The 24,786-nt window shown below is 50.5% G+C and overlaps 1 protein-coding gene across 1 annotated transcript in view; it reads left to right on the forward strand.

Annotated features, from left to right (window-relative positions):
• Window positions 1-24,786, forward strand: part of XXYLT1 (xyloside xylosyltransferase 1) — a 175,416-nt gene that overhangs the window by 19,604 nt on the left and 131,026 nt on the right. The window contains exon 2 of the mRNA XM_058556087.1: window positions 12,956-13,103. Within this exon, the coding sequence (XP_058412070.1) occupies window positions 12,956-13,103 (148 nt within the window). The remainder of the gene's footprint in view (window positions 1-12,955; window positions 13,104-24,786) is intronic.

A 24,786-nucleotide genomic window follows, 5' to 3' on the forward strand; every position in this document is an offset into this window, starting at 1 on the left:
CCTGCTCCACGTTCTCCCGAGCACTTGGTGTAGACTCCCTTTTCTTGGTGTGGGTCCTGCTCCATGAAGGTGTCAGGAGGTGGAAACCTCAGGACAACTTTGGGAATGGGACAGGAGGGAAACTCTGAGGGCAAACTTGAGTGTCCCTTGGCACACTCGAAACTTCCTGGCTGTGTAGAGAGTTGGACCAGTCTTCTCCAGCATTTTCCGAATTTCTGTGGATGAGAGTAGAGAGGAAGGTGCCTCCAGCTGCAGGTGGAGTCACCTTTACTCAGGTCTTGACTGACTGCCACAGTGCTGTCCAAGAAGGCAGGGGGCCTGGCTGTGGGCCTGGCTCCTCCACGACCTGCTGTATACTCTGGGAAGAGCTCCATCCCCCCTCGCTGGGCCTCAGTTTCCCTGTCTGGATCGTGAGGGTTGAATCAGTGACCTGTATGACCTGTTGACTCTACACGTGTTGCTTACCCAGTTTTATTTTTGTGATTAGCAAAGTGGTTTCCACTTTCTAGCCACGGCTGAGGCCTGAGTCTTGGGAGGCTGGCAGGTCTGAGTCGCGAGTAGGGGGCTGCCTTGCAGGGTGGCAGTGGCCTGGGGCTCCCCGATGACCTGTCTCTTCCCTGTGGTATGAAACCGACCCCTCAGTGAAATGGTCTGTGCGTTATGGCTTGAGAAAGGGCCTCAGATCCCAGGGGCTTAAGGCAAAAGCAGATTCATGCTGACAGAGGGAAAGCCAAGGGCTGCTGCTGGCCCAGGGGATGCTCACGAAAGCCAGAGCAAAGGAGCACTGCTTTCTTTCAAGTCCGTGTAACCCTGTCCAGTATGGCTGCCGTGTGACACCATCGTTGAGCCAGTATTTACCATGCACTGAATAGGCGCCAGCCCTGTCCTAGGAGATTGGGTGTACCATTGATACACTGAGTGTGTTGGTGAGCAAAAGACACAGAACAGCTCAAAAATCCCTGCCCTCGTGGAGTTTCCATTCTGCAGGAAAAAGATTAAATGAGCTAATGGTGTTTGTCTGCTTTGCTGCTTGGGACGCAGTGATGTATGGGCTCATAAAGGGTTAGGTTTCATTTCATCTCTTTGTTGTTCCATGTTAAGCAAATGAGTAAACCATATAGTGTCCTGGGAGGTAAGTTATACAGTGTCTTAGCAGGCTAAGAGGCATCAGGAGTGTGGGGTGGGCGATTTTTAGTTGGATGGGCAGGGACGCCGTCACTGAGAAGGTGGCATTTGAGCAGAGGGATGAAGGACTTCGCCAGGCAGCTACTGAGAGAGCATTTGGGTGATGGGGTCAGCCAAGCCGAGGTGGGATGGGTGGGAGGTGCCTGGTGCATTTGAGGAGCAGCGAGGCCAGTGCGGAAAGATGTCAGACCCAGTAGGAGGGCATATCCTAGCCCCAGTTCCAGTGAGGTTCTGGCTGAGTGGTAGGAGGAGCCGCTTCTGGGTGTTGAGTAGAGACGAGTCACTCTGGCCGTTGTGTGGGGGACAGAATGAAGGGGACACCTGTTAGGAGGCCAATGTCCTGGCCCAGGGGAGAGATGACCGTGGCCTGAGCAAGTGGGAGCTGTGCGGTTGAGGAGGACTGGGGGGATTCTGGACCCATCCAGGAAAAGGGCCCTTGCAGGGAACCACAAGGTTTTCTACATTAGCGTTTATTCAGACACGGACTTGTGGCCTCAAGAGGGCTGTAGACAAGTTACCTCTTTGACAGAGCTTGGGTTTGTCGTGTACCCACTCAGTGGGGCTCTGCCCCGTCATGAGGGATGCAAAGAAGAAGAAAGGTGGAAGGACGGCAGTCCCTAGTGATGGAGAGGTGGTTCGCATTCTGGAATCAGAAAGACCTGGGCTCAAATCTGGGCCTTGGCCATCACCAAGTCACCTTGGACAGGTGACTTTACCTCTCTGGCCTTAGCCACCTCCTTTATAAAGAGCCCAGTCATGATGAGGATCCGATGAGCTCATGTTTGTCTACATGGCTGCCTGATACACGTTTCCTTTCGTTTCTTTGTGGTCTCATGATGAGCAGATGCCTAGCGTGGTGGGGCTTAGAGAAGTGCTGGGTCTCGAACGTCACCCAGGGGGGAGCTGTCTTAGCTTGGGGTTGCAGGAAGGGACTTAGTGGGGAGGCTTTAGATGAGGAGTCAGCAAATCCAGTTCTGACGTCAGCCGTGTGTGACCTTGGGGAAGGCATGGGCTCAGTCTGTGAACACCTCCTGGCTGCCGGGGCTGTGCTTGGCATTTTAAGCACGTCATCTCACCCACAAAGGGAGGCGATGGACGTGCATAGTGCCTCCGAAGTCTGGTTGTTGACTGTTTCCTTCACCGTTTTTGCCAATACCCTAGAACTGCCTGCAGCATTACCCACTTATGTATTTTAAACTGATTCACCATTTGTTTTTCCTTTTTCCTTAGCCTCTCCTTGGGTGATATCTGTTAAGTCATAATTGTAAAGTGTTTTTGCTAATTTTTCTAGTATTTTACATATCAAAATGAGTCCATAAATATTAAAATAAAATGGTTGGTCTTTATGCCTCTTAGAAGTCCCTTTTGTACCCCTCCAGAGGCGTGTACCACATCTTGGGGAGCACTGGATGAGGGGGTTTCATGAGACCTAGGAGAGTGGGCAGCCCCTGAAAGTGATGGGGACCGTCCTGGAATCTGACTGGTCTGAGCTCAGCAGGGTCCTCGGGGGCATGGACCCCCTACTTGGGGTCCAGCTGGGTCCCCAGCCCAGAGGGCCAGTGGGAAGTGGGACTGAGGCTTAGCCGTGCACAGGCGGGGCGGGGGAGTGTGGGGCAGGCCTCCCTGGCTGAGGCCACCTTTCTGCCTGTCCAGTGAAGCCGGAAGCTGGCCAGATGCATCCGTTTGGGTGTCACTTGTGGTAAAACTGCAGTGTTCTTTGGGAGGTCATATGTCATAGGTCATGGGAGGTTACCACACAAAAAAGAACAAATCAAGGAATCTGGTGAAGAAGACCTGACAGACCTACAACCGCTCAACTTCCTGGTGAGTAGGTAGACTAGGACAGCTTATCCTCGGATTTCACAGCAAAATCCCGATACTGCAGTTTTCCCTCTCATCTTCCATCTTTCCTCCTTTCGGTGCTTTCCTTCTCTCTCAGACCTTTTCTTATCTTTTGGGTTGGAACACATTATTTTGTAGTGAACTGGCTTCTACTGTCAGGAAAATTTAGCATTAACTATAAAAATCTACAACCTCCTAATTTATAAAAGAGGTGAAATGAGGAATGATTACACCCACTATGTAAGGATTATTTGTTTTAAAAAGAGATCACTAAACATATTCTTTGGTGAGTGCTGGAAAGAGGTAGGGAGTGATGGAGTGCATTTGTTTTGAAGAATGACTGCTCAGTGTCGAGTGATGGGCGCTGGGAACAGGAGGCCGGGGCAGCAGGTGCTGAATGGCAAGGTGAAGCTGTGGGGCTGTGGGAGTTGGATGGACTGTGCTATAGAAATTGTGGATCTGCGCTTATGGAACCCCTCAGCTGTGTCAAGAATATCTGGAAGGGCATGGGGCCACGGTCTGATGTCACTGTTAGCTGGTCATGAACACTTACAGAGTGTAGAAGATGGCACAGACTCCACTTTTCCTTTGGAGTTGCCTTATGATTCATTCATAATCAGCCTTGGAGGAGTGTCTGAGCCACTCCCTCTGTCTCCCTCTGCTTTTCTCAACGTGTTCGTCTTGTCTCGGATTCTTCCTTGCCCTCCAGGGACGTGGCTCTGTCCCAGTGATTTGCCATAGTTCCTGGAGGTCATCCTGGAGATTCACTTGGAAGGCCCAGGTGTTCGAAGGTGTACAGAGCGGAGCATCTACAAGACACAGCAAGCTTTTTCTTGCTTTTTCTCATATACATAGTCTCTATACATTGTTATGCTAACAGGGTCTTCATCTCTGTATCCATTTTCTAAGGATCCTCTTACTACTGGAGTGAGGAGGACAAGGACAGGGCGAGGGGGAACAAAAGTTGGTGCAGCCACACAGGGCTCACAGAGGGCACTGGGTCCAGTTCCTTAGCTTGGGGCCTCCTCCCTTCCAGTTGTGATGGCCTGCTCTTCCTTGATCGCTCTGTGAGGGGTGCTTGAGTCAACAGAGAATTGAGGTTTTGAAAGGGAAAACAGGTTTATCTTTGCTGTTTATCCTGTCTCCATTACGGGCAAGAAAATGAAACATGGTGAGAATACCAGTGGGGACAGATGGAGGAACTGGAGAGAAGGCCCTGGCAGTGTGTGAGAGTGTATAATCCCTCCGTCCCCCCTCAACCAGGGCAAATCCCACGGATCCTTCACCTGCTCAGATGAAAGGAGTCTGGACCTTTGCCGCCTTGGTCTTTTCCTTTGGACACGTTTTGGAAGTTTGCCCACAGCCTTCCTGCGGTGTGATTTCCAGAGCCGAACCCAACCAGGACTCTGAGGTGGTCTGATTGGCACAGAGAAGAGTGGGGCTATTGTCACCTCCCTTGTCAAAGTCCCCCTTCTGGGGGCCACCTGCCCTAGAATCACGTGGGGGTGGTTTTCATTAAATGAACGTTGCTGAGCCTCACCCCAGCCCCTGACTCAGCATGTCTGGGGTCAGGACCTGGGAGTCTGCAGTTTTACAAGACTCCCTGGCGAGAGCTTGTGCACGCTGAAGCTGGAGAGCCTCGGATCCAGGCCAGCCCCAGCAGTGTGGCTGGAGCTTGCAGGCTTGCTGGACACACAGCTCCTGTTGACGTGGTTCGGCCCTCAGTCACCCGCTGTCCAGGTGCCGGGCCTGTCTCTCTTACGTTCTGTTTCCCCCTTGTCCTACCCTACCGTGATCATATCAGGGTTTTGGAGAACTGGAATATAGCCCATATCTGCTGAAATGTTGGGAATCTTGTAGGGATCCCAAAACGTTAACTGCAGATTTGGTTGTCTGGAAACCACTGATGGTGCAGTGAGCGGGAGGTGGAGATGAGGGTCGGGGGGAACCAGACACGGTGCTTTGTGGCGACTGGACGCCCTGTGGTGAGGACGGTGGGAGGGCCTGTTGCTTTTGAGCTGTTAGTAAAGTGGGTCGTGCGCATGGGTGTTGGAAGTTACTTTGGAAATTAAATGGGCAGGCTTCTTTTTCCTTTTTAGCTGCTTGTGGTTCTGTGTGACAAAATTAAATTATATCTAGGACATCTCGCAGAAGTGATACAAGTCAGGGAGGGGCCCAACCTGTGGATTTATATTTTTCTTTTCTCATAAAAACTGTACATCAATGATAATTTTTAGCTTTTTCATTTAAAACTAACAAATTCAGAGCATTTTTCATTTATCCTGGGAGATGTTTGTTTTTAAAAGAGAGTTAAAGTTATTAGTGGGGGGCAACAGGCAGCCACTGATAACGGATAGTGTGTTTAGGACTTGATAGTGATTAAAAAAACAGATCAATAGAGCACTCTGTTACTCTACCCATCTGTCAATCAATCAGCTATCTGTTACTCCCTAGTCCGGGAAAACTTCATTCAAGGAAAGACCTTTGATGTAATTTCAGACGTAAAATTAAAAAATAGAGCATAGTTATTCTGAGGCAATTTGTAGATTGGGTATACAATTTATTAGGCAGCACCTCTTATTGACAAAGTGAGATATTGCAGCCTGGCCCTACTGGATATTCTGACCAGCAGGTTAAAGGTGAGAAGAAGACCCATATTCCTGAAGGTTTAGAATAAAGTCCCATATAGAAGAAATTCCTCTCCTTTGGGGCGGAGCTGGGGAAGCACATGACCCACCCAGGGGCAGATCCTGGGGTTAGGAAGGAGCCCCTGAGTTCTCAGTCTTCCCAGGAACAGGCCCTGTGGGGCCACTGCTCTGTGTCCTGGAGCAGGTTGTCAGGTTACCCCTCGTCCTGGGTGCTTTTCTCTGCCCGTTCACTTACTCATTCCTTCCTACAAGTGTTTGCTGAGCTTCTACTTTTTGAAACACTTTGCCAAGAGCTGGATGCATAGCAGTGAGCAAGACAGATAAGGTCCCTCCATCGTGGTGCCTTCCAGGCTTATTGGGGCCTGGGGAGAGACAGGCAATAAATGACAAGACACTTGAAAATATAACATGTCAGGTGGTGATAAGTGCTATGGAGAAAATAAATCTGGTAATGGAACAGCCGGGACTGTGTGTGTGTGTTGGGGAGGGGGTGGCTACGTTTTTGGTCAGAGAAGATCTCAGGAGGTGACATTTGAACTGACGCCTGAATGGCTAGAAGGGTCTAGGCACGTGAAGATTCTTGGGGAGAGCATTCTGAACAGAGACAAGGCAGTACCAAAGCCCTGAGGTGTAACAGGTGTTGGGCATGTTTGTGGGATTGGAAGATTGCCAGTCTGTTAGCAGATTTTTCTTTCCTCCGTAGAAATATGCCTTCACATTCATAGTGCAAGTCAGTGAGAAAACCCATTTTTTTCCAGAAAAGCATTTTTCCTCCAGCTCTTATTGGAATTGGTTACTAAGATCATACAGATTAGTAATGCATTTGTGGGGGCTGACCGGCCTGTGGTGGGGCTCACCTGTCCCCACTCACTGCCCTCAGAGCAAGTTACTCTCTGATGCTTGTTCCCTGATTTGTCCTGAAGGGTGCTGTGGGGCTGGGGGGACAATGGGTTACCTACCCCCACTCCAAGAAGGCCAAACAGCTCCTCTTTGAGAATGTGCCAAGTACTTGTCAGTTTCCTGAAAGACCTGCCCTGCCTCTTGAGCTCAAAGAGGCCTGTCCTCCTCCCGTCTTCCCTGGTGTCCTACCAGGCGGGGGGGAGGCCTGCGAGCAGGGGACTGGCACAGGAGACATACTATTTCTAATTGCGAGGCAGATGTCCTTACTTAGTGACTTTTCTTGTATATTAAGATCTCTTCAATTCAGAATTGTGTTTTATCTTCCTACTGATTTGGATTGTTTTAGTAACTTTAGAAGCATGGTTTGCAAATAGATACTCCGTGGTAAGCATGAAGAGTGAGGAAGGAACTTTCTGGTTGGGCACTGGGCAGCCCCTACCTAGCAGAGGCGGGACCCGGGGTGTGGGCTGAGTGTCCCAGGAGGGAGGACCTGGGACCACCTTCTATCCCAGGCAGAGCACCGCAGAGCCGGGCAGATTATGGCCATGTAGTATCTTGGACTGTTTATTACAGAACATATTCTCTTATCAAATCTAGGTATTCTTGTGTGGGGAAGACTTTCTAACTGTACTGGAGTGGGGTGGTATGTCAGCTGTCCTTTATTGAGCTCCTACTCATCCCTCATACAAGCCCTATGAGACAGCTACCATGCTTCTTTCCCATCTTTTAGACGAGGTAGAGTTGATGTACTGTTTTGACCAGGGTTGCAGGCGACTAAGTGTTGGAGTTTGCATCTGATCCCAGAACTGCCCACTCCATGCCTGGGCTTGGCTCTCAGGAGGCACCGACTCCCCATCACAGGCGTGATTCCAGCCCAACTGGGTGCTCACAGAGCTGGGGTGATGGCTCCGTGGGAGGCGAGTTTGCCCACCCACTGGCAGACATTGCCGTTGACGCTTTCTTGCTGAGTCCAGGTGTCCCACAGAAGCCTTCCTACCCAGTGCTCCTGGCAGCCCCTCGGGGCAAATGGAACCCTATCTGGTGTTCCTGCAGTTCAGGGATTCCATGAGCTTTGTGCTGTCACTCTTCTTTCCAGCAGCTCTTCTGGGGACAGTCTCTGGCTGAGCACGGGGAGGCGACATCACCCTCCTGTGGCACTGCTATCGGTGGCTGTAGGAGCTGCTGTTCTTCAAGGAGGCCTTGGTGTTTCCTGGAAACCTGGCATCTCCCTGTGCACAGGGTCAGCCCCTGCCACCTCCCTTCTTGGCTCCAAGAGCGTGGTGTGACCTGACTCCAGTGGGGCATGCCAAGTGATAAATGAGTTTTCTCCATCAAGTTGAGCTCAGGCTTGGCATGGCTTTATGTCCCTAGTCGATATTTAGTGGAGCAGTGGCCTGGCTATTCAAGCCTGTCTGTGCCAGCGAGCCCAGGGCCAGGCTGGCAAAGATGTCTGTCCTGCCTGGCACCAGGCTCTGCCATTCTAGTTCCTTTGGCCTCCCTGTGTCGGAAGTGTCAAGAATGTACGGTGCGTGGTGTATACGAGGCAAGCTTCCCCCCCCCATCAGAGCCTCTTATATTACATAATGCTCTCTCGACTACATGCTTTATTTTGAATAACAAAGTACAGTGTTAGAACACCTTAGTCTGGGACAACCTCAGTCATTACTGAATTTAGGTGTTTCTGGAAGTCATTTGACAGAATTCATTAAAAATAAAAGGAGGCAAAGAAATTTAACATAGATTTAGCCATTATTTCTGGGGTTTTGATCTCGTAAGTGTGGAATATTGATTTAAGTGAGCCTTTTAAAGGTGATTAACAAAAGGAAGATACTAAATGGCTCACGATTATAGGTTGATGGAAACACCAACTGCCTTAATGATATGAACATGGGTTCCTGTGGGTTGGGGTACCATTTCCAATGATAGCATCCTGTATAAATTCACAAGGAGCTGTATCCAAAACATCTCAAGTGGAGGATGTGTTCTGAAAAAGTGCTCTGATGACTCAGCTTTACTCTGGGGTTGATAAAGGCATTAACATTGAGGATGCACATGAAGGGTTTGAAAAAGAAATGATTTTGTAAGCTAGGTGGGGGAAAATAGTATTTTATTTTTAATTTTATTTATTTATTTATTTTTTTCCCCCAAAGCCCCAGTAGATAGTTGTATGTCATAGCTGCACATCCTTCTAGTTGCTGTATGTGGGACGCGGCCTCAGCATAGCTGGAGAAGCGGTGCGTCGGTACGCACCCGGGATCCGAACCTGGGCCGCCAGCAGCGGAGCGCACGCACTTAACTGCCAAGCCATGGGGCTGGCCCGAAAATAGTATTTTATAATATGATTTTTAATTTTAAATGTGCATATATAAATTAATAAAAGTTACAAATAGTGATTTGACTTTTTAATCTACATCCCTAAAAATCACGTAGTCAAGTTGGCGTAAGCGATTGTTTTGGATCTTCTCATTGACCAATTGCCTTCAAGAGGGGGGTCACCTTATATTCCTGGTTTTCTAGATTCTATGATAATTCTTCCTGCAGCCCGTGAGGTGGGAGTTTGAAAAGGAGGAACAACAGAGGGAGGAGTGGCATTTTCTCTGCCCCTTTCCCTCTCTTTTTCTCTCTTTCCATCACTCTTGCTTCGCTGCCCCCTGCCGGGCACTGACCCTGGGCGGGGGGCTTCAAAGTGTGCCCTTGGAGATCCCAGGACGCAGACCTGTTTTAGACATCGGGAGCCCTGGGTGTTTTGATCACACTTGCAGTGTGTGTGGTTTGCTGCTTGCTGCATAAAGTGTATTCCATGGAACATACTAATTTATCTTTTAAGAGATTTATTATATGAAATATTCATTGGAGCGGGCTTCACCGTACTGCATTTGGAACAATGTACTGAGTACAGTTTGTCCTCATAAATCTATTAATGCCGATGGGATGTAATTGTCTCTTGTGAAGCTCTGGGGCAAGATGGGGGCCGGGATAGAGGGGTAAGCTGGCTGCTGCTCTCTCTGCATCTCCCCTGGCTCAGCTGGGGCAGGCCCTGCTCTGTGTTTGTGTGTACGTGCTCTGTGTTTGTGTGTACGTATCCATTCCCTGTCTTCCTTTTAATGAATACAGAGGCTTCCATTTCTGAGAGAGCCCTCTCGTCAGCTTCCAGCTTCTTGTCAAATTCCAGCTTCCAGCAGTGGTTTGGAGGTGTAATGAGCCTCAGAGGGAAAAGCTGGCTCATGAGTGAAGACTGATCTGTGAGGGGAGGGGATTCGGGGGTCTGAGGAAGGGGATGGAGCAGGGGAGGGGCAGGATGTGTGTGGCTACTTACACTTAGGAGTAAGTGCAGTGTGGCAATTCCTGTGTTAGATGGTTTATCTGCTTGTCCGGGGCCTCCTAACAGCCACATAGGAGGGAGGCGCTACCATCCTGGACATTCATGAAGAAACTGAGGCTCAGAGGGGCTTGGTAACTTACTGAAAGTGCAGTTCATTTAGTTCATCAAATCTATACCAGTGGCCTGTCATGTGTCCAGGGGCTGGACAAGGAGCAGTCACAGCCTCTGGCCTCAAGGAGTGCCCCACCCAGTGGACACGGAAACAAAGACCTGTAGAGGAGTCAGACAGGGAAGTGGAGCCTCCCTCCGTGTGACACAGGTGCACGGGAGGGTGTGACGGACTGTGGGAGGCTGTGCGAAGCCTGGAGCGAGTGTCTGAGCAAGGCCGGAAGACTGGATAGGCATTTACCAGGCAGATGGGGGCTGGGCGGGAGGGGTGAGGCTGGGAGAGGGAGTCCCGATGGTGCGACAAAGAGCAGGTACAAATATATAAGGACATAGGACACCAAGATGTGGCGGGCAGAGTGGGGACTGCCCAGTCCCCAGAGGAGGGGAGGGCGGGAGGGGAACCCAGAGCTACTAGTGCAGGGGCTCATAAGCCTTGCTGGGGAACTCGGACAGTAACCAGGGGCAGTGAGGAGCCATCAGAGGAGAGAGAGAAATGAATTTGTATATTTGGAAGACTACTCGAGAGGCACAACAGAGACTGGTTTGGAGAGGGCGAGGCAGGAGATGGGGAGACCTGTCAGGGTTTGTGACTGTCTGTGCAGCCAGGAAGTCCCCGGTGGGGGTGAGGGGAGCACGTGGGAGCAGGAGGTGAAAGACGAAATTTGGTGTCTGTGTCGGGAAACTGCAGGACTGGTCTGGATTCTCCACCTCAGGTCGAGAGGTGACGAAAAAGAAAAAGTCAAACTAAAAAAGCAGTCAGATGGGGCCAGCCCAGTGGCACAAGCGGTTAAGTGCGCGCGCTCTGCTGCAGCGGCCCGGAGTCCGCCAGTTCGGATCCCGGGTGTGCACCGACGCACCGCTTGTCAGGCCATGCTGTGGCGGCGTCCATATAAAGGGAGGAAGATGGACACGGATGTTAGCCCAGGGGCCAGTGTTCCTCAGCAAAAAGAGGAGGATTGGCAGATGTTAGCACAGGGCTGATCTTCCTCACAAAAATAAATAAATAAATAAATAAATTAAAAAGCAGTCAGAAAAAGGTTAAAGGAAAATAGTACTTAGAAGAGAAACCGCAAGAAATTTTAAAAAGATTTTTATAAAGAGAGAAAAGATTTAAAGAGTTACAGTTACAGAATGCTGAGGACTAACGCAATAGAAAAGTTTTTCTACATTTAATAGTGTTGTAGAAATTTAAGTAGACCCAAGGACAAAAGTGAACACTTTAGTGAGGTAAGAGAAAAACAGGTTTCTGGTCAAAAGCAGAGCCTGAAGAAAGGAAGAACAGACAGGGCACTTGACTGCCACTGCTGGGCCGCGAGATGGCTCTGGGCGTGCAGGCTGGGGTGACACCAGGAGACTGGGCCAGGAAGGAACCCGGGCAGAGGGATGACCAAGTGGAGCCTCCCTGTTTGAGAACTTCTCGGGCACCACCCACACGTGCCATTTCTCCTGCTGGTGGGGCCGCTGACGGTGTCCCCAGCCCAGTCAGGGTGTCCGCGGCCTCTCCTTTCGCTGTCGTGCCATCCCTGTTCAGGTAGGCTCTTGGCCCTGCAGTCGGTAGGGTGGTGGCTGAGCAGCATGTGACAGCCTTGCAGGCTCGTCCTGTCCTGTTAGTACCAGGGAGGTGGGAGTGGAGGGGGTTGTCAGCAGATCTCTTGTGAAGGTTGAAGATGGAGGAAGAGGAGGATCCAGGCTCTGGCTTGGGCTGCATTTATTGAGTGCCTCCTGTGTGGTGGAATGTTCTAGATGTCATGGGGCACACAGAGCAACAGGAAAAACTTGCAAGACATATGTGAGCAGAATGCATGGTAATTTGGTATCTTATGTGAGGCTGAGGCTGCATGTGGGATGGACTTATAATCTAGACTAATGTCAAACAAGGAAGCCAGCTCATTAGCGTCCTATTAGTTCTCTCGTCTACTCTAATCACTGGCATGCTGACGTCTTTCTCTGTTGGTTGCTGTTAAGGAAAGAGGATGCATTTTTAGTGAAAAAGTGTGGGACTTGAAATCTGGAGACCAGGGTTCAAGTTCTGGCTCTGCCACTTATGAGGTGTGTGACCTTGGGCAGGTGTAACGTCTGCGAGCATCTGCTTTCTCGTTTGTGATTTGGAGCTGTGATAGTGATGGTTGCCTCGCTGAAGCCCCAGGTTGTCATGGGGATCCGTGTGTGTATGTGAGAGCGTTTCGTAAACTGCAGGGCTCTGTTCAGCAGCTGTGACATCTCTAGACTCTTAAGTGTTCTGGGGAAAGTGGTACCTGGTTATTCTTCATACCTCTCACAGCGTCTCCAGAGTGTCTGGGACGCTCAAGAAATGCTGGTTGAGTTGATGGATGAGTTTACTGAGGCACTAGGCATCCCCAGGCCCAGTATTCCAGTGGCCAGACGCTCTCACTGTGCCCACAGTGAGACAGTTGGACACAAGGGAGGTGGAGCATCTGACTGGCCTGTGGAACATGTGTAGTGGCCACCAGGAGCGGCAATACCGGGGCCCGGGCCAGCCACCCAGACTTGCTGAGGGTCCTGATTTCAGGACCAGATACTTGAACGTGGTTTCCAGTCACTCGGCACAGAGCTACCTTCAAGGTGGCTCTGTTTGAAGTTCAGAAGCAGAAGGCAGACTGGGGGCCGCTCCCATTCCCGTCCTCATTCTCTCTTCTCTTCCCCTGCACCCCCCTACATGCATTCCTGCACACCCCTCCCACACGACGTCCCTGTCCCCATGGCCAGCCTCTGCTGACTCCCTTTTGTTCCTCGTTTTCTTAACCCTCACTTGGGACCCTGCTCGTGGACCCTAGAGGCCCTGTGTGTCTCCCCTCCATGGGCCCACGTGCGTGCTGGGTGTGCGGACCTGGTTTGCTCATTCCTGCGGTTTCCTCACGCCCTGCTGCAGGTCGTCTTCCACGATGTTGCCGTGCTGACGGACAAGCTCTTCCCCGTCGTGGAGGCCATGCAGAAGCACTTCAGTGCCGGCTCGGGGACCTACTACAGCGACTCCATCTTCTTCCTCTCGGTCGCCATGCATCAGATCATGCCCAAAGGTAACCTGGACTACCGGGGGCAGCAGCGCCTGGTATTTGACTTTTGCGCCCATGTTCCTGGCTCCAGTACTGCCAGTGCCCTGCATCAGAGAGAAGAGCTCCACTGAAATGTGAGGGAGAGGACAAGGGGCCAGCCACTCCCTTTGTATAACAGAGGTTCCTGCACAGAGAATCAAGGGCAGGGCCCTAGGTTGCACAGCTCCTGGGGCCCATTCACAGGGACACAGTATGAGTTGTGAAGTGTGGTGTCTCTGGACTCAGGGCACCTGGGCTCCAGCCCTGACTCTGCTCCTTGTACACATCTGCCTCTGGGACTCAGTTTGTCCATCTGTAGGTTGGACTAGATGACTCTCCATCCAAATCTGTGATCCTGTTCTTTCTAGTTTGAACCTGTGCTTATCTGACTGTAAAATATCAAATCTAGCTGTGAGGTGCAGATTATCATTGAGTAGCACTTTTTTTGAAACTCTGATGCACAATTAAAGTATTTTCTGTGTTTGGTCCCTCCAGGGCAGAAGAGATGCGATCATCTGGTCTGAGATAGGTCGGCCTTGTGTGGAAGTGCTGGCAAGTCATCCTTGGTCTAGAAGCCTTGGCGGGGGAGTCTCATTTGTGGGGTGTCCCAGGCTTCTGGATTCTTCTCCTCCAAATGGTCCTTGATTGATTCCAGAGCCCCAGATATTACCCTCCCAATTTCTGGCCATGGTGAACCATGACCTGAGCCTTTAGGGGTGAGAAGGGGAGTTCCGGGGTCTTAGGGTAGCAGCTGTCTGAACTATGACTGGTTGAGTTCCCAGAGCAGGCAGGACTTGATGACTGCTGTGTCCACAGCAGGGGGCAGCCAGGCTGTTTGATGGAGGCCTGCTGCTCCGGCCCAGCAGACCAGATGTGAAAGAGGAGTCAGGAGCGTCACCGTTTGAAGGGGCCTGGGAAGCAGGAGTTCAGGAGCTGGAGGCTGAAGCTGTGTTCTCGTTGGCAGGTTGTCAAGCCACAGGAAAATCTAGTCCATTCTTTTGGCTGGGACTTTATCTCCACAAGGCATGTTCCTGCACCATGGAGGCCTCTGAATGTTCTCTTAGCCACAAGGCAAGGGCTCAGGAAGCTTCTTTGAGTGGGGATCTGAAGGAGAGAGGGGATGAGCTCACCGAAAGGCCACGGGGAGCAGAGCCAGCTTCTGTGATCCTTCACAGAAACCAGGTGCAGCTGTCAGCTCACTGCGTCCTCCCACCGGCTCTGCGAGGTTACTGCTGAGAACTGACCGAGCAGTGGAGTGACTTGCCTAGGGGTTAACAGCCATTTTAAGTGGCAGAGCTGGGACTTGAACCCTGGTCTGTCTGACTTGGAGACCTACTTCTCCAAATAGCAATTATTTTTGTCCCCTCAGGTGGGCTGTCTAGGATCTTTGGGCAGGCCCAGTGCAGGTGCTGTGGGCGACTCAGACTCGAGGAAGGTGTGGTTCCAGCTCTCCTGGATTCTAGGGGAGAAGAATCCCTTAGATGCTGGTCCCAGCTCTGCCACTGACTATGCGTGTGCCTTTGCTGAGCCACTTTAATCCTCTAGGCCTCAGTTTCCCCATCTATAAAATGAGGGAGCTGATAGTGAGCTGTTTCAGCTTGTCTTTGGAAGAGTCCAGGGGCTCAGGAATCCCCCTGTGGGTTTCTGTATTTCTGGGGAGCTGAGGGAAGAGGGTTCTCCCTTACCCTCCCTCTCTCCCGCCCCAACTCCACTCCCTGCCGTCCATCTTGACCGCTGTGTGGACCAGGCTCTGGAGAGGACTCTATTTGGTCAAAAGGTTTCAAGATTAAACAAACTACTTTGAAATGTCTCAACTAGATGGGCCTTAAGGGCCTGAGCAGTTTTGTTGTCCTGTATGCGTGATTGTCCTGTATGCGTGATTGGCCTTGGACGAAACTCTGTGACAGAAGAACTGGCAAAGGACAGCAGATCTGGCGGGAGGCATGCCTGACCTTCCTTTCCTTCTCTCCCTCATCAGCTGTTAGATGCCTGCCCATCATGTGCTAAACTCTAGCCAGGCTGTGTTCCAGGGCACTCAGAGGGAGGGGAAATACAGCTCCTTGGGGATTCTCAGGGCAGAGAAGATACTTCTGCCTCACAGGCCTGGGGAGGACCAGGGGGTGAACTGTGACTTGCAGATGACAAGTGTTATAGGTGCCTCACCCTCTCTGTGCCCTGCCTGATAGCCTGGCCTTGCCCTGGGCGACATCTCCAGAGAAAAGGCTTTGGTCAGAGCTTTGCTGTCGATGCAGTAGGTCAGACCATCGGTGCCCTACAAGCGTGATCCATGGGCTCGGCGGGGCCCGTGTCAGGATGTCGGAAAGGAGCTGTTCCAGATGTGCCGGGAGCAGACCCAAACACCGAGTCTTTCTTTGGGTTCCTTAGGCAAATGATAATGCCCTGCCAGAGATTCATGTTTATATCTGCCCAAAGTCCGCTTCCTAAGAAGAGAGCTATTAGGAGTTCCTAAAATTTGATAGTCATAAGATAAAACGGGCAGTCCTGGAGTTCCCCGTGGAGTCTGGGGTGTTTCTGCTGTGCAGTCTGGCTGCTGTGCACGTATTGGCAGCCTTGCAAAGCTCCTGCTGGGCAGATCTTTTGGAATGCCTGTGATTTCCAGAAGGATACTTCTTTTCAGGCACTGTTAGTGCTTTCTTGTTTTTCATGGCTCTTTATTGCTGCCTTTTTGGTATTCATTTTTTTCAGTCATAGGAATCACTGTTGTTTTGTGCTTTGTTGATGGTTTTGTTCTTGTGTGATTGCTGCGTTCTTGCTGTTTTGGTTATTTTGTTTGTTTGCTTCTGGGAAAGTGAGAATGGGGTGTGGGTGGGTCATAAGCCCTTGGTCCCAACCCAGGAAAGCTGGGTCAGAAAAACTTGTGTTCCCCGAGTTATGTCTCAGGAGATCCTGTCTGGCGTCTGCCCCAGAAATTCAGGTTATTTCTCTGCGTCGAAGCCTCTCCTTCTCTTCCCCGTCCTGTGTCATAAAGGTCAGCTGTATGTACCTAAAATACCTTTAAAATAGGTTTACTTCTTTTTCTATTTAAAAGTAACATTCATTCATAAAATATCTGAAAACTACATTGAAATAGAAAAAAAGTTATCTCTTTACTGCTACATAAACATCATCACTGCTAATTCTTTGATTATCTTATAATATTTTCTCAGCACGTAGCTTTTTAAAAATTTAGGCAAAGTAGGAGTTATACTATATACTTAAAGCATTCCGAATCTTTTTTTACATATCAAAATATGAAATTGAACCTTTATTTGAACTGAAAAAATGAAAGAAATGGTACAAGTAAAGCTGTACCATGACATTTTCAATTCATGTCACTCATCACCATCTTCTCTGTAATCATAGTCTTTGAAAATTTTTTGAATGGTTCCATGAGTAGATGAACTTTAGTTTACTTTATCATTTCCCTGTTCTTGGCTAGCTAGATGCTTTCTTTTCTTTTCTATGACCATAAATTATACTGTGATGAATATTCACATGCATAAAGATTATTTTCTCTAATTAGGATTATTTCCTTGTGATAACTCCCCATGGGTAGAATTCCTGGGCCAGAGGCGATCCCTACAAAGTCAACCTGTGTCAACTCCCCCCGCCCCAGTGTCGCGTCAGCCTGCACATGTGAATTCTGTGCAGTTTTCTAAGCCCGTCGATGTCTGACCTCTTGGAGGGACCTCAGGCAGACACATAAGAACTTCAGGACAGTTGCTGTCCCCACTTGCTAGGAGAGGAAGTGAGGAGCTGGGGTCAGGCCACTTCTCCGAGTTCTAGGGTGAGCTGGGCCTCCCACCCAGGTTTCTGATGCCTTGGTCTGTGCTCCTTCTGATGGCCAGACCTGAGTGCCCAGCCTCTCACACCACACAGCGCCTTAAGGCTTACGAACCCTGGCCTGCTCTCTCCTCTTCTTGGCCTCCCGCTGCAGCCCTGCGGAGGAGGCCTGGCCGGGCTGGGTGGGGCTGGTTAACGCGGTGTGTGTTGCCCTGATGGGGTCCCTTGGAGCAGTGCTGCCCAGACCATGTCTGCAGAGTGAGAAATGAAGGGGCCCTGCCTGTGGAACACGCTGGCTCTGATTTTGGTCAGACCTCATTTTTCTTTCCATTGCTTGTTGGAGGGGTCACGTGTGGCTGGCTGGCTGGTCCTGTCACCCACACTTGCCTGCCCGTGTGTCCTGTACAGACACGCAGCCACTCCCTGCTCCTCACTCATACTCACAGGGCTTTTATCTCCTCCTGTTGGTGGTGTGAGGTTTGTCACTGTTGGAAGCATCTTACGCAGAGGAAAAGAAAACATTTTTTGCTCAACTGGAGCTGGAGGGAGTGAAGAGCAGCCCCAACTCCTCAGGGGCTGCCAGCTTCCCTCTCCTGTGTCACAGTGCTCCAGGGAGCTGTTGGCTCCGGCTTAGCGACATGGACCATAAAAACAGCCCTTACTGGGGCTGAGCCATGATGCTGCATGGGTGTGGTGGGGTTCTCCCTGGGCAGGGAAGGCAGGTGCCCAGACAACCAGCAGTGCGTAAGGCTGGCCGGAGCCCCCAGGAGACTGTCCTGGGAGGCTCTCCTGTCCTGTCGCCAACCCTTTGTCAAGGTCTGATGTTTGCATGACATGGTACTGACCACTCTGGGTGTCTCAGAGGTGTTTGCTGGGTTGCTGCTTCGTGGGCTCATGGCAGTGGGATGGGTGGCATGGTCCAGCAGTTAGGGTGGGATGTCATAAAAGCCACAAGGGAGAGCCACACAATGCTGAGGGTTTCAGAAGAGGACGAGTCACAGGCCCTTGGCAGGAAGGAGGAGGGCTTCATGGAGGAGGTGGACATGAGGTGGCTTTGAAGGGTAAGTAAAGTTTCATTGTGTGGAGACAGGCAGTGAGCAGTTCAGGCAGTTGGGAAGAGTTGTGGAGTGTGTTTGGGAACAGCACCCCACTTGCTTTGACAAACACACTAGGGCACACGTTGGGAAGTAGTGGGAGAGAAGATGGGCAAGGGAGGCTGGCGTGTGCTGTGGAGGCTTGGATGCCAGGCTGAGAGGCTGGCCCTGGGCACAGGAGACAGAGCCTTTGTGGGCATTTTTAACAGATCCATGGAGGAACATGGATCTGACCAGATCCATGCTTTAGGAGAGCTGACATGTCTGAGGTGGGGAGTGGATTGTAGGCGAGATGTTCGGGTCCAGCTGCATATGTTGACTGAGTGTCTGCTGGGCCAGGCGGTATGGACAGGCTGTGAGAGACCCATTGTCTCTCCCTGGCCTCAAGCAGCAGCTGATCTAGAGTGTGCATGTGTATATGTGTGTGTGCACATGTACTTATGTGTATCAGGCATGAACACATACAGAAGGTGACTTAAAGTACCTGGTGAGACCTGACAGGCATCCCCAGCTTTTGCACAGCCTCCCTCTTTCCTTGAGAACCCAGGGGCTGCAGAGATCATTACACTGGCTGCTGTGGGAACAGTTATGAACTAACTTGCAGCTTTCAGGAACCCTGTGGGTTCATAAAAACAGGAAGTGAAGTTATGAGCGTAGGCAGAGCAGACAGTCTTCCACTCAGAGCTCCAACTGGGGGCGGTCATAAGCTCCTGTAAAACCAATGCAGATATTCCTGCTGTGGAACTACTTGCTTGTTAATCCTTTGCACTTTAGTATAAATTAGCCCCATCTGATTGCTTTCCTCTGAACACTGAATTGAGATAGATGTCCCAAGGGAATGAGATGAATAATATGTTTGTTGGATAAATAAATGAAGTTGAGGGAAAGGTGGAAGGGAGGAGGAAAGAAGTATTTTGGAGCCTGGTGCACTCCTGGGTCTTTTGGAGAGAGGCTCAGGCTTATTTTGACAAACCCCTGAGTCTAGGCAGAGGGAAGTCAGGAGGAGGAGGCCAACTACCTGATTTAGACCTTGGCGAGGTCTGAGTCCTGGAATGGTCGAGGTAACTCTGTTTTTCTCTCTAGTACTTTCCTTCCTAGACCCCATAGTCTTGCCTTTGGGCCCTGGCACCCAGGCCTGGGCAACAGAGCTAGGCTTTAGCCGTACTGTACATCCACTTGGCTTCTGTGGGCTAGCCTGGGCACCTGACCCTTTTTACCCTGCTTTCTGTTGGGATGGGGGGTGTAAAAAGTTCCAGTTGATTGACCTCCTGATGGGCTCTGGGCAGAACCAGCTCCATGTGACATAGTGGTTTATACCGCTTGGGCCCCAGTGGAGTCTGGGACAGCCACGTGCTCTGGTCTGTGCCCATTACGGGGTCATGTTTCCAGCGGCCTTGTGTTTCTGTTGGTTTCCCTCCCGCAACTGAGGAGTGAAGTTCTGCACATTGCCTGTGTCTACACAGAGGAGGGGTGGGTTCGAGCTGTGGCAGCCTCTCCTGACTCGGCCTGTGGTGGGCGGATTGGCACCTCTGGGCTCGGGATTCCCACGGTTGCTGGCTGTCAGCTGTGCTGGCAGCACTGGTGTCTAGCCTCCTCACTGTGCCTGGGAGGGTTCAGGTGGCCTATCCTTGGGGTGTGGGAACTGTCACTCTGGTTCGCTCTGTTTGGGCCACACAGAGGAGGGGCCATCTGAGATGAAGAACAGGGTATCTCTGCTTGCCTGGGGACAAAATGTCCATCAGTCAAAACCTCTCATCTTTATAGAGGACATTCATGTCCACCTAAAACGGGGGTGCAGTACCATCATGATCCCATTTTTCAGACAAAAGGAATTGAGGCACAGAGGTGGGGAGAGACTTTCCCAGGGTCGCAGAGCCTGGCTGAGCAAGGGCAGGACCGAGGCTCCCTGACCTCAGCCAGTGCTGTCTGTGGGCGGACGCTTTTGCTCCCGTGTGCCCCGAGGACGTCCCTACACTTCCCTGGCTTGGGCGAGGGGCTGGTGAGCCTTGTTGCTCGAGTGTCCGTGTTTACCACTCAGGCCTGGCTCTGGGACAGTGCAGGGAGGGTTCCCTTTTGTCGAAGCTTCTCTGTTTGCCTGTGAGTCCATCAACCAAAATTTGAGGGCCACCTCCGCCCTCAGCCTTGTGCCTCAAGTGAAGATTCATTTTTGCCTCAAGTGAGACAAAGCTCAGTCAGGGTGAGAAAGCAGGCACAAGCCACACAATTCTAGAGAAACGGCAGAGCTTTTGCCCCCATTGTGGGGAGGGGCTGGTGGGCGTGGTGGCGGCATCAGAGCACAGCTTCCCCACCTGATACTCCTCTGCAGCCTTGGTTTCCTCTTCTGTGAGGTGGGGATAATTTTACCCTTTCTACCTTCCAGGGCTGTTGTGAGGAGAGGTCACTGTGGGAAAATATTGAATGAACAGTGATGTGATGGTGATGGTGATGGTGATGATGATGATTGCTACTTCATGCTGGTGTCTTCAGGTCAGATGCCCCTAAAGTGGTGGCTCCCAAGCTTGGCCATCTAGGGACCCCTCTAACTGGCCAGACCACCAATGGCTCTCTCTCCCATTTGCCATCAGGAGAAAACTAATACCCAGGTAGAGGGAAAGGATTGTGCTGGGTTGAGTGTGCTGTCCAGAGAGGTGGGGTCTGGCTTATTGTCAGCTCAGGGCTGGAACAGGGCACATGTCGTCTCATTACTGTGTGACCCTGTAAGCCACAGGAGGTTGTGTCCGTCCTGTTAAGTTGCGGGGAACAGGGATTGTTGAAGGTGGTTGACCCGATCTATCTTAAGCCTCCTAACAATCCTGTGGCTTAGGCAGGGATTAACATCCCAATTTTACAGATGGACAACATGAGGCCCAGAGAAGTGAGGTGATCTGATCAAAGTCACCTAGTGACTAGGAGGCAGAACTGAGATTAGGACCTAGGTTGTCCAACTCTAGTTCTCTCCTGGCCTCAGTTTCCCCAGCTATTCACAGAGGGTATTGGGCTCCATCGTCTCCTGCATCTTCTCCTCTGACATTCTCTGAGTGTTCCTTGGGGCACACGCTTCCTCCATATATGTACCTGGGGCCTGTTGGCCATGTAGGTTGTGTATGATGTATTTGTTTTCTGTATGTTCCGCAGTTTTCCATTTGGTGTATGCCCTTCCAGATATTTGTGTGTGTGTTCCAGATATTTGTGTGTGTGTGTGTGTGTGTTTCCTTCATTCGAACTTCTCAGAATCCCCTTGTCCTGGACACTTTGGGCCTTCGCATCTTCTCCACATCTGTCTCACTGTCTAGTCTTGGATAGTCACTTTTTAAAAAAATAAGCTTTATTTTTTAGAACAGTCTTATTTTTATAGAAAAGTTGTGAAGATAGTACAGAGAGTTCCCATATACCCCACACCCAATTTCCCCTATTAACATATTACGTTAATGTGGTACATTAGTTACAGTTAATAAACCAGTATTGCTACATTATTATTAACTAAAGCCCACATTTTATTCAGATGTCCTTAGTTTTAATCCAATGTCCCTTTTCTGTTCAGGATCCCATCCAGGATGCCACATTATGTTTGGTTGTCACGTCTCCTTAGGCCTCCCTTGACGGTGACATTTTCTCCAACTTGCCTTGTTTTTGGTGACCTTGATGGTTTTGAGGAGTCCTGGTCAGATATTTTGTAGAGTGTCTGTCAGTTGGGGTTTGTCTGGTGTTTCTCTCCTCATTAGACGGGGCGCGTGGTCTTTTGGGAGGAAGCCGAGAGGTAAAGTGCCATTGTCATCACATCATCTCAGTGATACGTCACGTCATATCAAGGGTACGTGATTCATCACTGTTGGTGTTGACCTTGGTCACCTGGCTGAGGTGGTTTTGGTCAGATTTCTCCACTGTCAAGTTACTCTTATTTCCCCTGCCCGTGCTTAAGTAATGTGGACGTCACTTTTCAAAGGATACGTGTCCACTGCTTGGGCCCATCCCGCACATCCTGCTGGTGATGTCTGCCTCTTCACAGTGCCACCAGCCATGGTCTGTGGGAGCCCAGAGATTTTGAAAGACTGCTTCTCCGTTCCAGAGGGTTGACCCCATCCTATATATGGGTCAGTGTCTGAGCTTCTCTTGACTTCCAGGCCGGTGTCTGGGAGCAGGGAGCACCGAGCCAGGCAGGTCTGAAGTAGGCTGAAGGGGGAGTTGGTAGGTATGTCATAGAGAATAGGAGTTCAGGCTCTGGGTCAGACAGAGCTGGGTGCAGATTGCAGCTCCGTGACTCACTAGATTTGTGACCATGGATGGTGAAGTGGTTAAGAACATGGCCTGGAGCCAGAGTGCCTGTGTTCATGGCAGCCCAACCACTGACCTGCTGTGTGACTCTGGCCAAGTTACTGCACCTGTCTATGCCTTGATTTCCTCATCTATAAAGTGAAGATAACAACAGTTCATATCTCATGAGGTTGTTATGAGTATTAAATGAGTTAGTATATGTGACGTGGTTAGAACAGTGCCTGGAACATGGTAAAGTGTTAGCTTGTCTCCTCTCTGAGTCTCAGTTTCCTTGTCTGTAAAATGGGGATGATACAGTACTTACTTCAGAGGATTGATGAGATGATACCTATAGCAGCCCTAGCACTGTGCCTGGCCCATGGCGAGTGCCCAGTAGTTGTTAGCTATTCGGGTGCCAATGATGAGTCCGGGCACTCATAAACAGCACCAAATGGTGTGGGGCTGGAGTTATTCTGAGATGCTTAGACTTTTTGCCTTTTAAAAAGAGCTTCTGATGTGGGATAAGAACATTTTCTGGATGACCTGGGCAAGCCATATCCCCTCTTATCTCCCAGGTGAGGATGGCCATCGTTGACCTACCTTCCTCTCGGTTACTGTGAGCTGGAAATGGAGTAATGCAGCTAAAAATGTGTCATCTCCCCCAAGCCCCAGAAGAGCTTTTCCACCAGCTCCCAGAATCAGGGTACCTGAAATCTGCACAATCATAGCACGTTATTACTACCACCACCGTCAGCCCCCTCCTGCTCGTGTTTCCTGAGGAGATCTATGTGTGTAAAAAGACCAGGCGAATGCAAAATGTGTAAAATCCTTGCAAATGTAGGACTTGGGGCCTGAGCCGCCTCTGCTCCAGAGTCACCTTCTTGAAGCCTAGTGTGACGCTTTCTGTTGTAGAGAAGAATGAGAAAGCCAACTGGTGATGAACAGGAGGTGGCCGAGTCCTGCTCCCAGCCCCCTTCTTCTGACCTCATGGGTGCCGTCACCCCTAAGTATCTTTATTTCATCAATCTGTTGCTGAGGCCCTGCTGTCCTGAGACTGGATGCAGACTGAATTCTTGCGAGGACGTTCTTGGGTCCACTTTGGGTCAGTGGTGCTGGATGGGAAAGGCTGGTGTGAATCTCGGGTTATTCATGCATGGGTGCATCTTAGCCCAGGTTCACAGGCCCCCGGGAGAAAGAATGGAGGCAGGGCCAGAAAGCCTGTAGGCTGGGACAAAACTCAAATGGGAAAATCCAGACTGGCAGCTCTCATTCATTCATTCATTCATTCATGCTTTGAAACACTGATGTCAGTGTGCAGCCTTTTGCAGAAACCCTTTAAAATCCATCTTTTTTCTCCCCCTTACGTGAAATTCAGCAAATGTAGTAAAAGCCACATTCAGGTTGGATTTCTTTGTTCTGTGCTTTTGATATTTTTACTCACTACTGTGGGAGGTCTTTAATGTTCTCTGCTGTTCTTTCATAGCAGTTTCATAAAACAGAGAAAGCTTTTAAGGCTGGTTTATAGAACTTTACAACTTTGTTCAGTTTGAAAGCAAATCAGGAAACTGGTCTATAATCAATCTTGAATTATCCATCAGTGAGGCAGACATGTATCTAATGGAAGGGGTCCTGCAGGGGGATGCATGTGTATTCTGGAACCTGGGATGTGGTGGAGAAGGGGTGGGGATCCTGAGGTGGCCTCTTCTCTACCCCCACCCCATCAGCCTCAACATCAGGAGAAAGCAGAGACAAAGGGCCTCCTAAACTCCTTGATGCTGTTTTAATTGGTTTTCTAGTCTCTGAAATTCTTAATGTGAAAGGTGCTGGCCGGCACGTGCCCGTACCCACAGTTAGTCCTGTGGCCTCTGCTTACTGCAAGGTGAAGTGGCCTGAAGATGGCCGGGGGGGTGCTTTAGTGTGGACGTGGGGTCAGCAGCCTGGGAGTGAGTTTTCGCTCTGCCCCTGACTGTCCTGGCTCTCAGAGGTAGAGGAGACGGAGAGCCATCTCCCTTCCCTCATTCCTTCCCCGGAGGAGGTGAAATAGACTCTGGTTCTAGGACCCAGTTTACTAGTGGGCATGGTCACCGTGTAAAGGTCACATGCACGAGTGTGGCTCTCCTGCTCTCTAGAGTTTTCTCCTCACTCCTGGGACAGGAGAAGCGCAGCAGGAGGGACACCATTTTCTTCTCTCCTCTACTCCTTGTGCTTACTTGACCGGAGGAGAGCGAGGTCCTACAGAGACTCTGGGCCTCAACCATATTCTCCAGCTTGGTTTGCCAGAGAGTTCTGGGTCGCACCCCAGCTAATAATAACGTGGTCCTTGGCTTTTCCAGCTGCTGTCACTCCTGGTGTGTCTAAATGTCTCAGAAACCTCCTCAGGAGTATGGGTCACTGGGCTGTCTCTGAGTCCTCTGGCCAAACAACATCTAGTACTGCCTGACCTCCTCCTGACTCCTAACAGAGACCGTGGGCGGACAACCTAACTTCTCTGAGCCGCCGATGCTTTGTTTATAAAATGGGGATGATGATGGTACAGACGT

This window comes from Diceros bicornis, chromosome 15 (assembly GCF_020826845.1).
Source record: "Diceros bicornis minor isolate mBicDic1 chromosome 15, mDicBic1.mat.cur, whole genome shotgun sequence".
In the NCBI taxonomy this organism is placed as follows: Eukaryota; Metazoa; Chordata; class Mammalia; order Perissodactyla; family Rhinocerotidae; genus Diceros; species Diceros bicornis.